Raw genomic sequence first — 12,957 nt, 5'->3', positions numbered from 1 at the left:
TGCTTATGCATGGCTGTTTTCAATCTGATTTTAATTTTTGTTTCCCAGCTTTTTAGTTGTCTCCTTGAGCAAAAAAGAGTCTGTTTAGTTTAGTAAGGGGATAGGCAAGCGAGCTTTGGATAGCTTCCTAACCTTGTGCCTCATTCCTCTTCATGGGCGTGTCTGACTTAAATTTCTGTTTCTTAATCCTACTTGAGTCTTTGTGGGTGAGGAGAGATGATTTCTGACTCTTTTGCCCGTTGTAGGGTAGAACGCAATACTGAAATCCCTTCTGACAGAGCAAAGGCTGGCAAGTATTAGAAACCACAAGAACTTTGATACAGAACCAGCCTATACTTAACTGCCCTCTGCACACTCACACAGCATGCCCACACAACTGAGAGCCAGGCTGGAGGCTGCTTGGTCTCAGATGGCTGCTTCTTGTGCCCCACACTGCTTTGATATTTGCAAGCCGATGAGCTGAATATCACATGTCAGGGATTGGCAACAGGCAATGGAAAGACAAAAGCTGTTCCCAGTACTTCACACGGAGACAGTATTGATCAAATTGTCACTTAGAAATCTGTGGAAAAAAAACAGTCTAATCCCCAGTATACTTCTTCTCTAGCCGGCTCCCAGAGACCAATTTAAGCATTCTATTTCCCTTTAAAGAACTTAACATTAACCCAGTGATTTCTTTTAAGTAGGAAATAAGAAAACAAGTGGCTAGAAAGAGTTCTGTAGTTTTTCTTTACCATTCGTCTACTTTGAATACTGTTTCTTTGCACAGTCAACTTGAGAGATACTAAAAGAGAAAGCTGTTGTCCTCAGCTTTTTCTATAAACTGGGCCCCTGTAAGGATGTCTCAAGTATGACACTCAGAAACAAACTCGCCCCAGATTGCATACTGCTTTCCAGAGCTCCGCCAGCATTTTTAGCAGCCCGTGCCTCAAGGAGTCTGGGCACCTTACCCAAAAAGAGCTAAAAATGTAATTTGCAGTTCTTCAAGTAATCCCAAGCAAAGTATCAAATCCCTTCCCATCTTTGTTTGCCAGGGAGAGTCCCCATGCAGTAGAACTGGCCTCCTTCTGCAGCACAGGGGACAGCAGAAGTAAATGGAGGGTGGAGTGGGAGAGCTTTTGGAAGAGTGATCAGGCTGTGCATAGTACTCAGCCCTACTTAATCACAAATGCCTTGCTCCAGAGTCAGGTTCCAAGTATTTCCATGGTGCTCAAACATAGAATTACCTGGCTGTCATTTGCTCTGGAATTTCAACTACCAGAGTTTCCTTGGCTATTTTGCAGCTGATGACTTTTTCCATTATTTTAATACTCACTCAGCATATACTTACTTGGTGTGGGTCACTCACCAGGCAAGAAAGTATCAACCGACTGCTGAATTTTCCAAATGTGAAGATTTGTGTGCCTGCGTATTGTGGCCACAGAGGAACATAACGTCTGAAGTGAAGAATAAATGTGCATGGCAGTAAGCAAGTAGCACATGACAGACATGTGATTTGCCATCAATCTGAATGTCTGATCTTTGACTTTTTATAACAGTATGTCCCTTTTGAGACTTAATTCTTTGCCCCAGAGAAAGGGTTGTTAAGGAAAAATCTGACAATGTGTGAGTTAGAAGTGACTGTGAATAGTTCTGCTACAGGTGGACATAGAAGGCCTTCATTTGTTAATTTCTTAACAGGTTAAGTGGGATGTTTTAAGAATTAATCATTCTAAATTAATGACTAAATTATGTATACTAATATACAGATGGGTTGCAGTGAGGCTGGGGAACTAAAGCAGAGAGTTACATGATACACTGCTTCTGTCTCAAGCTGTTTGGCATCCAGCTCACTGTGTTCTGGCTACCAGCTGTCTGCCAAAGCAGCCATTGTGGATTTCAGCACCATCAGGCAGCAATATCAGGTAGAACAGGTACCTTGAGTTTTGAAAAGAGTCTTAAGGAAAGATGATCACAAATAACTCAGTATCAGTTCTCATTTCAAGCTGTAGCTAGAAGAGCTTTAGAGGTGTAAGAAGGGAACATGGAAAAATGCTTGTTCTTCACTGCAGTATACTGTGCCTTGTCTTTATGTCTGTGCTTACAGAAGGGTGTAGAAATAACTAGGCAAGAACTTCAAGGATGGTCATAGAAAAATGATCCATGGGAGCTGGATGATCAGACTTGGGTAGTGAGGGATGTCAGGATGTTTGGACTTCATAAATGCATTGGGAAAGGCTGCTTAAGAGAATGTTTAGCAAAGTCTTTCAAATTTCTGTTCAGATAAGGTTTTTTATTTTATCTGTACCAGTTGATTGGAAAAAGCTTAAAGCTTCCAACCCTGAAAAAGAGCAGCTTTAGCAAGTAAGAGATAAGCAAGAAAGTTATATCCAGCCTTAGACTCACTCTGTGTATGTTCTTAAGCATGAATTGTCTTGGATCCTCGAATTAAAGAGACTCAAATCAGCTGCAGGTATGCAGGCTTCAGCTGGCTGCCTGAGGAGCAAAGAAGAGCTCATCTGCAAGGAAATGTTAATCTCTTCCTACTCTGATGGTGCACAGCTGGCCAGGAGGATGGCCTTTGGGGTCTCTGAACAGCCAAAGAATCTAACCTATAGTTAGAGGCAGGACACAGGAAAGGATGGATTGGTGTACTGAGGAGATGCAGACACTTTCAGTGTTGGCTGACATGCTTATCCCAACACGCAAAATCATACTAACCACAAGGCATGGGGCTGGGAAATAGTTTTCCCCATGCTCAGTAGGAGGGCTCTGAGGAGCCTCTTGCCTTCCTACACAGCTGGCGCATGACTCACTGCCAGGATCTTGTGAACATGTTGCAATGAAGTAGTTCTCTGTCCTTTCTAGGGCTCATTTCAAATGACATTCTGATTTTCTTGTTCTACACTTCTCACTGATGACACTTCTCAAGATAGAGTGATTAAGCCCTTAATGTCTTAGTGAAACAATATATAGAGTTTTTATATATGGAATCACAGATGGCTTCGGTAGTCCATCTTAAACCCAACACTGTTGTATGGAAACATTTGTGCGTAATGGACATTTCATAATTTTGTACATTTTATGCACAGAAATAACATTATGGTCACATAGTCTGATTTCCTGAATGGCACAAACTTTTCAGGCCCGCCCCACAATTTCTGCATTACAATTTCTGTACCTACACATCCTGTGGTTAACCCACATCCTGTGCTGGGATTCTGTATTGAGTTTTGAATTGATTATATTATGACTGAAGACAAATTACATTTTTAGTTTGCATTTTCAGTAGTTTAGGCTTGTCTCTGTAGGTTTTCCTTGCTGGAGTTTTACAGGGCTCCCGATTATTCACCTTTGCCATCTAGTTCCAACCCCTATGATTCTATGATTCTATGATTCTATGATTCTTCAGCTCCTTCCTGCAAGAGCTATTTATGTTAAACTAGAAGTGTTTAGTGTCCTTGCCCTGAGCTTGCACCTCCCACAGTGCTGTAGGAGAAGATGTCTAGAAGAAGTTGTTCCACGTACAATGGTACTAAATATCATTTTCCTTCAGACTTCTATCCTCTATAAACTCTTTATGGATTTACAATGACCTGACCTTTCCTCATGTCCTTTATGCCATGTCTCCCCAGGGAAAGACAGGTGACTCTTACACAGCTGTGTCTGTGCTTATTGGTAAGTGCTTTGAAGCCAGAGTATGTAATATCTGAGGGTTTTTTGTTTTTTCCCTATGTCATCAGGGCAGTAATTTTCGTATCTGTCCTTCAGCAGTTGCCAATTTTCACAAAACTGGTAAGAACTTAATTTTCCTTGGGATTTTTACACTCTGGTCAGATGCAGAAGTTATGGGGGGCGGAGGGACAAAGCAGAGAAACAGATGATTAGAAAGACAGCACAGACATGTAAATGCGTTTCCCTCGGAAATGAAGCTACAGATTCTTACCTAGGGAATTTATGGCTCTTTAAAATTGCTACCTCTGAGTATTCTTACTCCTTGTCTTCCTTCCTGTCTTTTTTTGAGTCTTCTCTAAGGTCTTTGGGGGTTTCATGAAAGAATGGAGCCCTGTGAGGCAGTACAAAAAGTTAGACCAAATTTTCAGACTTCTGAGATAATATGTATGTGAAGTAGTAGACAGCACCTTACTGTCAGGTTCTTAATGCTCTTGTGCACCAAGAGTCCTCTCACAAAATTGAATTGAATTATGCAGTTATGCAGGATTACTCTCAAACATGCAACCAGAATGACTAATAAACGGTTGCCTTTATCCCAGCAGTCATGTATGATTGTGGGTACAGATATGATGGTGACACTTTAAAATATAAGGTATACATAAATGCTGAACAGTATTTTTACACTGATGACATCCAGAAAGTTGGCTGATGGGAAACACATAAAATGCCTTTTAATGCATTTCTGTATGTGCAGCTTCAAGTGAAAAAGTAACTTTGTAAGCATACCTAACAAAGAATTTTAAGAATTTTGCAGTGGATGCTCCCAGTGCCTAAGTTTGGGTTTAAAGTGGTATGTTTTTTAGAGACCAGTCTATGATTATAAGAAGTAAACTTTTTGTGTGTTCTGCATGTCAGTTCCATCAACTCACAACAATTCAGTTTTTATATTCTTGACTCCTGTGGTGTTGGATAATCCTCATTGTTCTCCCATGGCTGTCAGCATTTGCCAATTGAAGAAAGGTAAACAGATGGCTTGTAGATATGTCTACTTTTGCTGCACTGCAGATTTTACTATTCACTACTAATGTTTATTGATATATCTGTGTATGGCACCTAACAGGGGATTTACCTTTTTTTTTTTGCCATTTGAAAAGTTTGTCCATCCATTCCATGCATCCTGCCAAAGTTTTCCACTCTCTCAGCTTTGCTGGGTGCCAGATGCACTCTTTGTGTGGCTGTACCTTAAGTAGAGAAGGAAGTGGAACCTGCAGTAAAGGAAGGAGTGAGCCTAAATATTATCCCCTTGATTTTTTTCCGGTTATATTATGAGTTGCCCTAAAAAGCTGTAATGTGATGTAAAAGGAAAAGATTTTTCCAGAGATTAAAAAAAAAATCCCAAGAAGTCTCCCAAGCTCTCAAACTTCTGTGGCAAGAAACCAAAAAGTATTGGAGTTCTCCAGAGAAAGTGGGATAAAACATTCCTTCTGGAGATTTCCTGAAGCCTGATTGTCCTACTTGTACAGGCAACACTTTTTAACAAGCTTTTTTCGTCTGTGTGCACTTTTTTACTCTGTATTTTACCAAGGGACAGAAGCTCAGTATAAAGGCATCATGGCCATACTGCATTGTACTGCATGGTCAGGTACCCGTGTGTGTCTCAGCTGAGTGATGGATTAACAGCTGGGACAACAGTGAAGAGACTCAACATTGAAAATGAAGTCTCTCAGATCTACTTTTGGGAAAGATATTGCTGAACACATCACTTCTAACACCTGAATGTCTTTCATGTTAGCCATTTCTCTGACATATTTCGTACTGTTTTTCTTTTCAGTGCCTTAAAAGTGACTTCTTATTTTCTGCTGATCCTATCATTATAGTGTTTTCACAACTAGCTGATTAAACACCCCAAACACTTGAACTGTAGCATATATGGGATCTGGGTGCAAATGTGTTGTTTCTGGGCCATCTCTGTTGATTATTGATGGTGTTTCATTGGAATTGCAAAACTGTTATCTAGCAACACCATGCTGGAAGAGGTACAAGTTTTTTGTTTGTTTTTGTGTGATTCATGCATGTATATAGACTAATCTGTGAGCTGAGGTAGAGCTAGCTAACCAGGGTGTTGAGTTTCTTGTTGCTGTCTTTTGTGAAATGCAGAATATGTGTTGCAAGAATAGATACATGTACATTAGTTCAAACTTCCCCTTTCTTTTTCTTTGTCCCACTTGAATCATAACCTTTTCCCTGAGCTTGGCTGTCCTTGGGTCTAATTCCCCCTGCATAACTTGAAAGTTAGATTATTTCAATATGCTTTAAGCTGTGCTTTGGAGAAAGTGTTATCTGGTGACTGGCTTACAGTGCTGCAGCATTGCTATTAGTCAGGAAAAAGAAAAGTTTATTACCTTTATTCAGTTTATATACTATTCTTTGTTTCTTTAATATCATTCTAGTTCAACTCAAGTTTCTACTACTTGTATAATAAAATTGACTTTGATTCTGCAGCCCCGAATCTGAGAAATTCAGAGTGACACATTCCCATGCGTGTCACATATTTCACCTGCTTAGGGTGAATGTTCAGAGACATTTCATTCCTATAGGGACCTTACCATGGATTAGTTTTAGTGGTTTTATTTCATTTCATCTTCTGCTTTAATGTGTTTAATATGTCCCAACTGAATAGCTTTGCTCAATCCCTAGCAGTGCTGTAACAGATAGGCACCAAAGAAATAGAATTTATTGTGTTGGTGTTGAGTTTAAATACTAGGGAAATCTTCAAGATAGCCTTCAAGGTACAGCTGTCAATATAGTTGACACTGATATAAATTTTGACTTCATGTTGCATTACTATCCTTGAATGTTATGTGTTGTGCATAGCATGTGTTTTAGCGATGTGTCAAAGTCAAAATAATAAAAAATAATAATAATGTCAGCCTAGAATTTAAATGTGGTGAAAGCTCTTTCCTTTACTAGGAGTAATTAAAGCAAAAAGCGAGAGGCTCTTTTTAATTTAATGGGACAAAGATAAACCACAGCTACTCATTCCTTCCCTGTTTTCTTCAAGCGACCATAGCTGTCCCTTTAACTTCATGACTGAATTGAGAACAGTGTCCTGCTTACAGCAGGATGGGACCAACAGGTGATCTGCTCCAGCCAGTAACTTTGCTTCTACCCCAGCAAAGGCTTGCTTTCATCTGCAGAGCTCCCTGTAACTCACCCTCATGCAAATGCTTCTGACCTTAATTAAAGCAGTTCACCCCTCTCTGCCTGAAGGGATGGTTTCTTCATAAGGCAGTTGTGTTTAATTAGCATTTGCATAGCATTCTGCTGGTTGCTCTCCGGGAGCGTTGTTCGGTAGGAGCGTGGGATTGCTGAAGCCTGACTGGCAAGCTTTGCACCCTCCTAATTGACACAGAAGCCAAGTAGAAGTTACACAAGAAAAGAACAGAGAATCGTTAATGATGGATCATTAGCAGCTAGCTCCTTTGAATGAATGTAGATAACTTTATAACTCTATCAAAGTGAAAAGTAGCGTGGTGAATGATGTGTCAAACAATGAAAGCTCAAAAAAGACACTGTTTTTATAATTGCTGTGCAGTTTTCTAGCATGCTCTACTTTGTAAGATTAATTTCTTTGGGAAGTGTGAAGCATTCTATGCTTCTTGTACGCTTAATATCAATTTTGTTTTCCTCTCATTAGAGATTTATTCAATATCTTTTGATATCACTGCAAGAACTCCTGGGATTTAAGACAGGACATTTTTACACTAGCATACATTTGCACAAGTAAGTGGTATATTAGTATAAATTAGTATAAATACTAATTAGTTCCTGAGAGAGTCTGATGATTTCTCAGTATAAAGAAGTCATATATATGTTCTCAGCTACTCATGCCAGAAATAAGTTTATTTCTATTTTGTTTCTTTTTTATAGAAATTGCCTAATAGTTTTGTGGCTACTTCGAGTTTCTAGGACAGTAAATCTCTAAGGGGCATTTTTACTCTGAAATTCTCTTCATAAGCATTTCAGGTGACACAAACACATGATTTCTGTGGCCAGTTCAACCCTCAGTCAGTTCTAGGAAGAGGAGTTAATGTGAACATTGTTTGTGGATGTCACCTGTCCTTTTAAAAGATATTGATCTCTCACATGGGATTTCCACTGAAAATTGAATTGAATTGAATATGTTCAGACTGAGTTGTATTAGGGAAATAAGTTAATAGAAAAATTACCACCAATTTTGCTGTCACAAACATTAGTGTGTGGAAGGTACTGTGAGAGATCAAGAAGTCTCAAGGACTAGCCATAGATTCAGCTATACCAACGTAATCATTCCTGAAAGCCTGATTGTTAGTAAATCTGTAGCCTCCCTACAAGACCTTTTTCAGCATTTCGCTCCCCTACAGTGGCTTAAGTTTGTTTTCTAGTATCTAACTTTACTCTTATTTTTGCAATTTAAGTCAGTCTATCATCCATCATGGATGCGAAAAAGCATTTGCTTTCATGTTGCAGGAGGGTTACAGTTAGAATTTTTGAAGACAGTTCTGATGACAGTGTTTTCCACTGGTCTTCTCTTCAGGTACATGAGCCACTTCATTCAGTCTTTCATGCCTTCACTCATCATTTTGTTTGCTATTCTGCAAGAAACTCTCGGGGTGCATGGCTATGTAGTGGGGAACCCCCACCAGTCACCGTTCCAGCTGTGATCTGCCAGCCCTAACTACAGAAAAGATTATCTCATGTGTCCTGCAGGCTTCTCTCTTGTTTGTACATCCCCATGTGTCATTATAGTCTTTTTCCCAACAACATAATGTTGTTGACTCATATTCATTTTGTGATTTAGAGTAACCTCTAGCTTTTTTCTACCTTGCTGTTTGTCCCTTTCCCTGTAATTATGTAATTAAACCTAGCTCCTTCCCCTTGATATTACTGAATTTCACCATGTTTTATCAGACAATTTCTCTGGTGTAGTCTGGTCATTGTGAAATCTGTTTCAGTCAGTTTTAACTTGAACTCCTCTGAAACCTGAGCAGGTACACAATGCGAGTTCCATCATCTTACCCACTAATCACTGATTAATGCTTCATTCTCAACAGATTTTATGGAGCTCACTTGAAGCATTCTTGTGTTTTAGAAGACCCCAGGTAGCTATTCTCTGAATATGATTTCCCACTCAGAATTGCACCTGGCTTTGGATTTACCTAGACCGCGTTTCTTTAGTGAATTTAAAATGTGCATCTTCTCATCTGCAGTGGCTCAAAAGGGAGCCTGAACAACTAAAATCTGTATCTAGATTATTGCTATCTGAAGTTAGGTGGGATGTAGCACCCTTAGTGCTTCTCCTGGTAGACAAAGAGGAGGCTGAATGAATGCTATTTGTTCATAATAGATACATCCTGAGAACACTTACTGAGAACACACTTTCAGTGTGATTGTTTGCTATAGTATTTAATATCACTTGAAGTTCAGTGTTTTTTGATCTGTAAATCCCCAGTTCCTTCTTCTTTCCTTTTGAAACTCAGGAACTATACCTTACCTCTGCCAGGAGCATACTCATTAGGAACATACCACATCAGCTTGAAATTTTTCTAAACGTCCTTTCTCATATCTTTATCACTTTGAAATGAATACCTGTAAATACTGTGTTAAACATTTGATTACAAGTGATCTGCTTAGGGAAAACTTGCACAAACAATGTAATTTGGCATGCCACATCACCTTATTCATCAGCTCTGGACAGCCCATGTCCTCTGGGAAAGGGACAAACAGCAAGGTAGAAAAAAGCTAGAGGTTACTCTAAATCACAAAGTGAATATGAGTCAACAACATTATGTTGTTGGGAAAAAGACTATAATGACACATGGGGATGTACAAACAAGAGAGAAGCCTGCAGGACACATGAGATAATCTTTTCTGTAGTTAGGGCTGGCAGATCACAGCTGGAACGGTGACTGGTGGGGGTTCCCCACTACATAGCCATGCACCCCGAGAGTTTCTTGCAGAATAGCAAACAAACTAAACATTATTAGCTCAAGTAGTCAGCTTCCTTACTCATCCTTTTAGAGGATGACTTCCTGCAATTTGTTTCTCTTGCAAGTTATTCCTTCAGAACTAAGCCAAACTGTTCCATGTATATACCTCTTTGCATTTCCAAGTAAAGCTGTGGTGATATCAGGGAAGATGTAACTACATGTAGCTTTTTCTGTGAAATCCTTATAAGAATATAATAAAGGCCGTAAGTATGAATAGAAGAATCTTTTTGACCTTTGTCAAAAGCATCAGAAGTTGTTGAATTATTTATTAAAGGAAAAGCTTTTAACTGACAATTCTGGAAATTATTATCCTTTGTTTCTCTATAAAACAGTCTTTTTGATCCCAGAGTAAATGTGTGGCCTGTTCTCTCTTCTGAGACTGCCAGTAATGATATAACTACTTGTCTGCAAAGAACTGCATTGAAATCTCTCTTCAGTTAACAGCAGAGGATTACTAAAAGCTAAAATCTGAATACCTGTTGTACACACAAAAGTTTTTTGTATTATTGTCAGCTTCCCTAACAGATTTTCACTTTTGAAGTTATTCTTGCCAAAGTAAATAACTCATTGTTAAGTTTCATATGGCTGCTACTACGTTTGTTTTTTCTTAAAAACATAAAACAAGGTGGAGAATACTATTTCTGAGCATGATGCCAGTCCTTCATCACTGCAGGATAATGGTGGATGCTGCAGAGGTGCTTGAATTCTTTTTTGCTAGAGATGGTGCTACATATGTGCTGCTGGGAAAACAGTAACAGTACCTTTTCTTGACATTTACTTGGGTTCTAATGTTTGTGCTGCCTCCTGTTGTAGGCAGTGTGGGGATTTCTGCAGAACATCCCATTTGTGGATTTCTCAATGCCTATGTTATTAGGTTAGCAGAGAGTGGTAGACCTGGGATGTAATAATAGTCAGAGAACACCTGATATACATACTAATGGGAACAATGGGAAAAATTCCTTAATGTTGGACAAATATTCAGCAAATCTGTATTTGGGTGAACTGCCTAAAACTGGCTTATGGTTGCATTATTGTTGGCAGGAATTTGTTTAGTCTTCAATTCCAGAATGTAATGTTTCTGTGGTAAATAATCACTGTGTTGTGGTGTAACCCAGCATGTGGCTAAGCACCACTAGTCATTCACTCACAACCCCTTCCCAGTGGAACGGGAGAGAGAATAAGGAAAAAACAAAACAAAACAACAGAAGAACAACTTGCAGGTTGAGATAAAAGTGTTCACTGTGATAGGTAAAGTGAAAAGGATAATAGTTATGACTATATGTGTGTGTGTATATATATATATTTATATGAATGTATACAACAACTGATGCACATGCAGTTGCTCACCAACCTCTGACTGATGCCCAGCTAGACCCCAAGTGGTGGAAGAGTTAGATGAACTCCCACACCCTTCATAACTCCTTCCACATGATGACATATGATATGGAATATCCTTTTATCCAGTTTAAGTCAGCTCTCATAATTCTTTTTATTCTCAACTCCTTGGCCCCTTCACTGAGAATGGCCTTGGCAATGCACAACACTGCTTAATAGCAACTATAAACATTGGTGTGTTACCAACATTGCTTTTCTCCTAGAACCATACGCACAGCATCATACCACACACTCTGAAGAAAAAAACAATCTCAGCTGAAACCAGTACACATTGTGATAAGACTTCTGTGAAAATCAAATACTTTTCTTTAACATGGACACTTCAATATTCGTATGGGCAGTATATTTTGAAAATAATTTCTTTTCTGTCTGTTTTTTTTTTTTTTTTTACAGGGCCAGGTGTAAGATATAGTGAATTTGTTGTGTCACATCCCAAACCACCTCCACTTGTTGGACAGCATACAGTGGAGGTACTGAAGGGCATGCTCAGGTATGAAGATGATGCCGTAGAAGAACTTCTCCGCACTGGTGTTGTGGCTCAGCATGAGGTCAGATAAGGAACATTAGCTACATTCCTTCACACTGAGCTCACATAGCTTTGTCCTCTCTTTGCTACTTTCACCTCCCCTAATGGGACTCAAAGAGAAGACAGTTTAATTCTTAAGTTTCTTCCAGGTGTGTTTGTATGATTTTAACACTGATGTATCAAATAAACAATTTCATACTGTATAAGTGAAAGAGTTTTTGGGGGGAAGGAGGGATAAATGTAATCATACGTCCCTATGTGGCTACTCTTTTTCTGTATATGGTATGGGAAATTGAGTCCTTAATATAATTACAGTAATTGCCTAAATGTTTGTCCCCAGAAAGATATCATGTTAGTGAAAAGGAGCAGGAATTTATAAATTCTTATACTAGGCTCTCCCAGAAAGCTGGCTTGCGCAGTTACTTTAGTGGAAAATAAACCATGTACAAACTAGTGTTTGATCTAATTGATTCCAAACAGAATCATCAATCGTGAGCTCTTCATCTGTATTGTAAAGCACAGGTAGAGTGACCACTGAAAAAATCACTTCTGCTCCCTGGTGTTGCCAATTACTGGTACATATTTATATTACTTTGCATGATCATGACGATCTCAACATGTTAAAAGCAAAATGCTGGAATTGATCCAGTTCTTTGGTTATGAAATGAACCTCTTCTAATGACTGATTAAGAGACAAACTGTGATTGAATTGTCTTTTGTAATTTTATTCAAGAAGGCCCTGAGTGCTCATAATTAAGTACTGATCCACAAAAAGTGACACTCCAAATCTCAAATGCCAGAGATTGCCTGAGTTTTCATTCTTGTTCTGTGAGTAGTTACTGATCTTTATCTCTGATGCTAGAAGCCATCCAAAATGCCTTTCAATGTGAATAAAACATAACTGAAATACAAATCTCTGCAAAACTTTTGTCTTACTCCCACCCCACATGACCAGAGCTGACAAACCTCCACTAGAGTTAGTAATACCATATCCTGTAGTAGTGTTCTTCAGAGTAAGGCACCATGTATTGTGAGGAAGTGTATTGTTAATTCATGACAAATAGTAAGGAAAAGATTAAAGAAGACTCATTTCTTCTATACAAGCCAATATGACTGTACTTCACTCACAGAAGAAATGCCATGCTCCTCTATCCCAGCATATAATTTACAGCTAATGTAAACTGTGTATGGGAAGGGCCTAACCTTTCTTGCATGCATCCTGTGACTGAGGCAAAGCCTTTCTGTTGCTAGAACTAAATAAAACTAACTCAAATTGACACTTAACAAATAATGTCTGAGTTTCTCCCAAAGTATCAGAAACAACCCTGACATTATAACTCACTTGTCAGCTTG

General features: G+C 39.0%; 1 protein-coding gene across 1 annotated transcript in view; it reads left to right on the top strand.

Moving 5' to 3' along the window:
- SUGCT (succinyl-CoA:glutarate-CoA transferase) overlaps positions 1 to 11,997 on the top strand; it is a 324,796-nt gene extending 312,799 nt beyond the window's left edge. The window contains exon 14 of the mRNA XM_065752744.1: positions 11,472 to 11,997. Coding sequence (XP_065608816.1) covers positions 11,472 to 11,635 — 164 coding nt within the window. The 3' untranslated portion in view covers positions 11,636 to 11,997. The remainder of the gene's footprint in view (positions 1 to 11,471) is intronic.
- Positions 11,998 to 12,957: the final 960 nt, after the last annotated feature.

Source organism: Cyrtonyx montezumae, unplaced genomic scaffold (genome assembly GCF_038088225.1).
Source record: "Cyrtonyx montezumae isolate F1298 unplaced genomic scaffold, pur_monq_1.0 scaffold_8, whole genome shotgun sequence".
In the NCBI taxonomy this organism is placed as follows: Eukaryota; Metazoa; Chordata; class Aves; order Galliformes; family Odontophoridae; genus Cyrtonyx; species Cyrtonyx montezumae.
The sequence above is the reverse complement of the archived record's forward strand: the minus strand, read 5'-3'. Positions and strand labels throughout refer to the sequence as shown.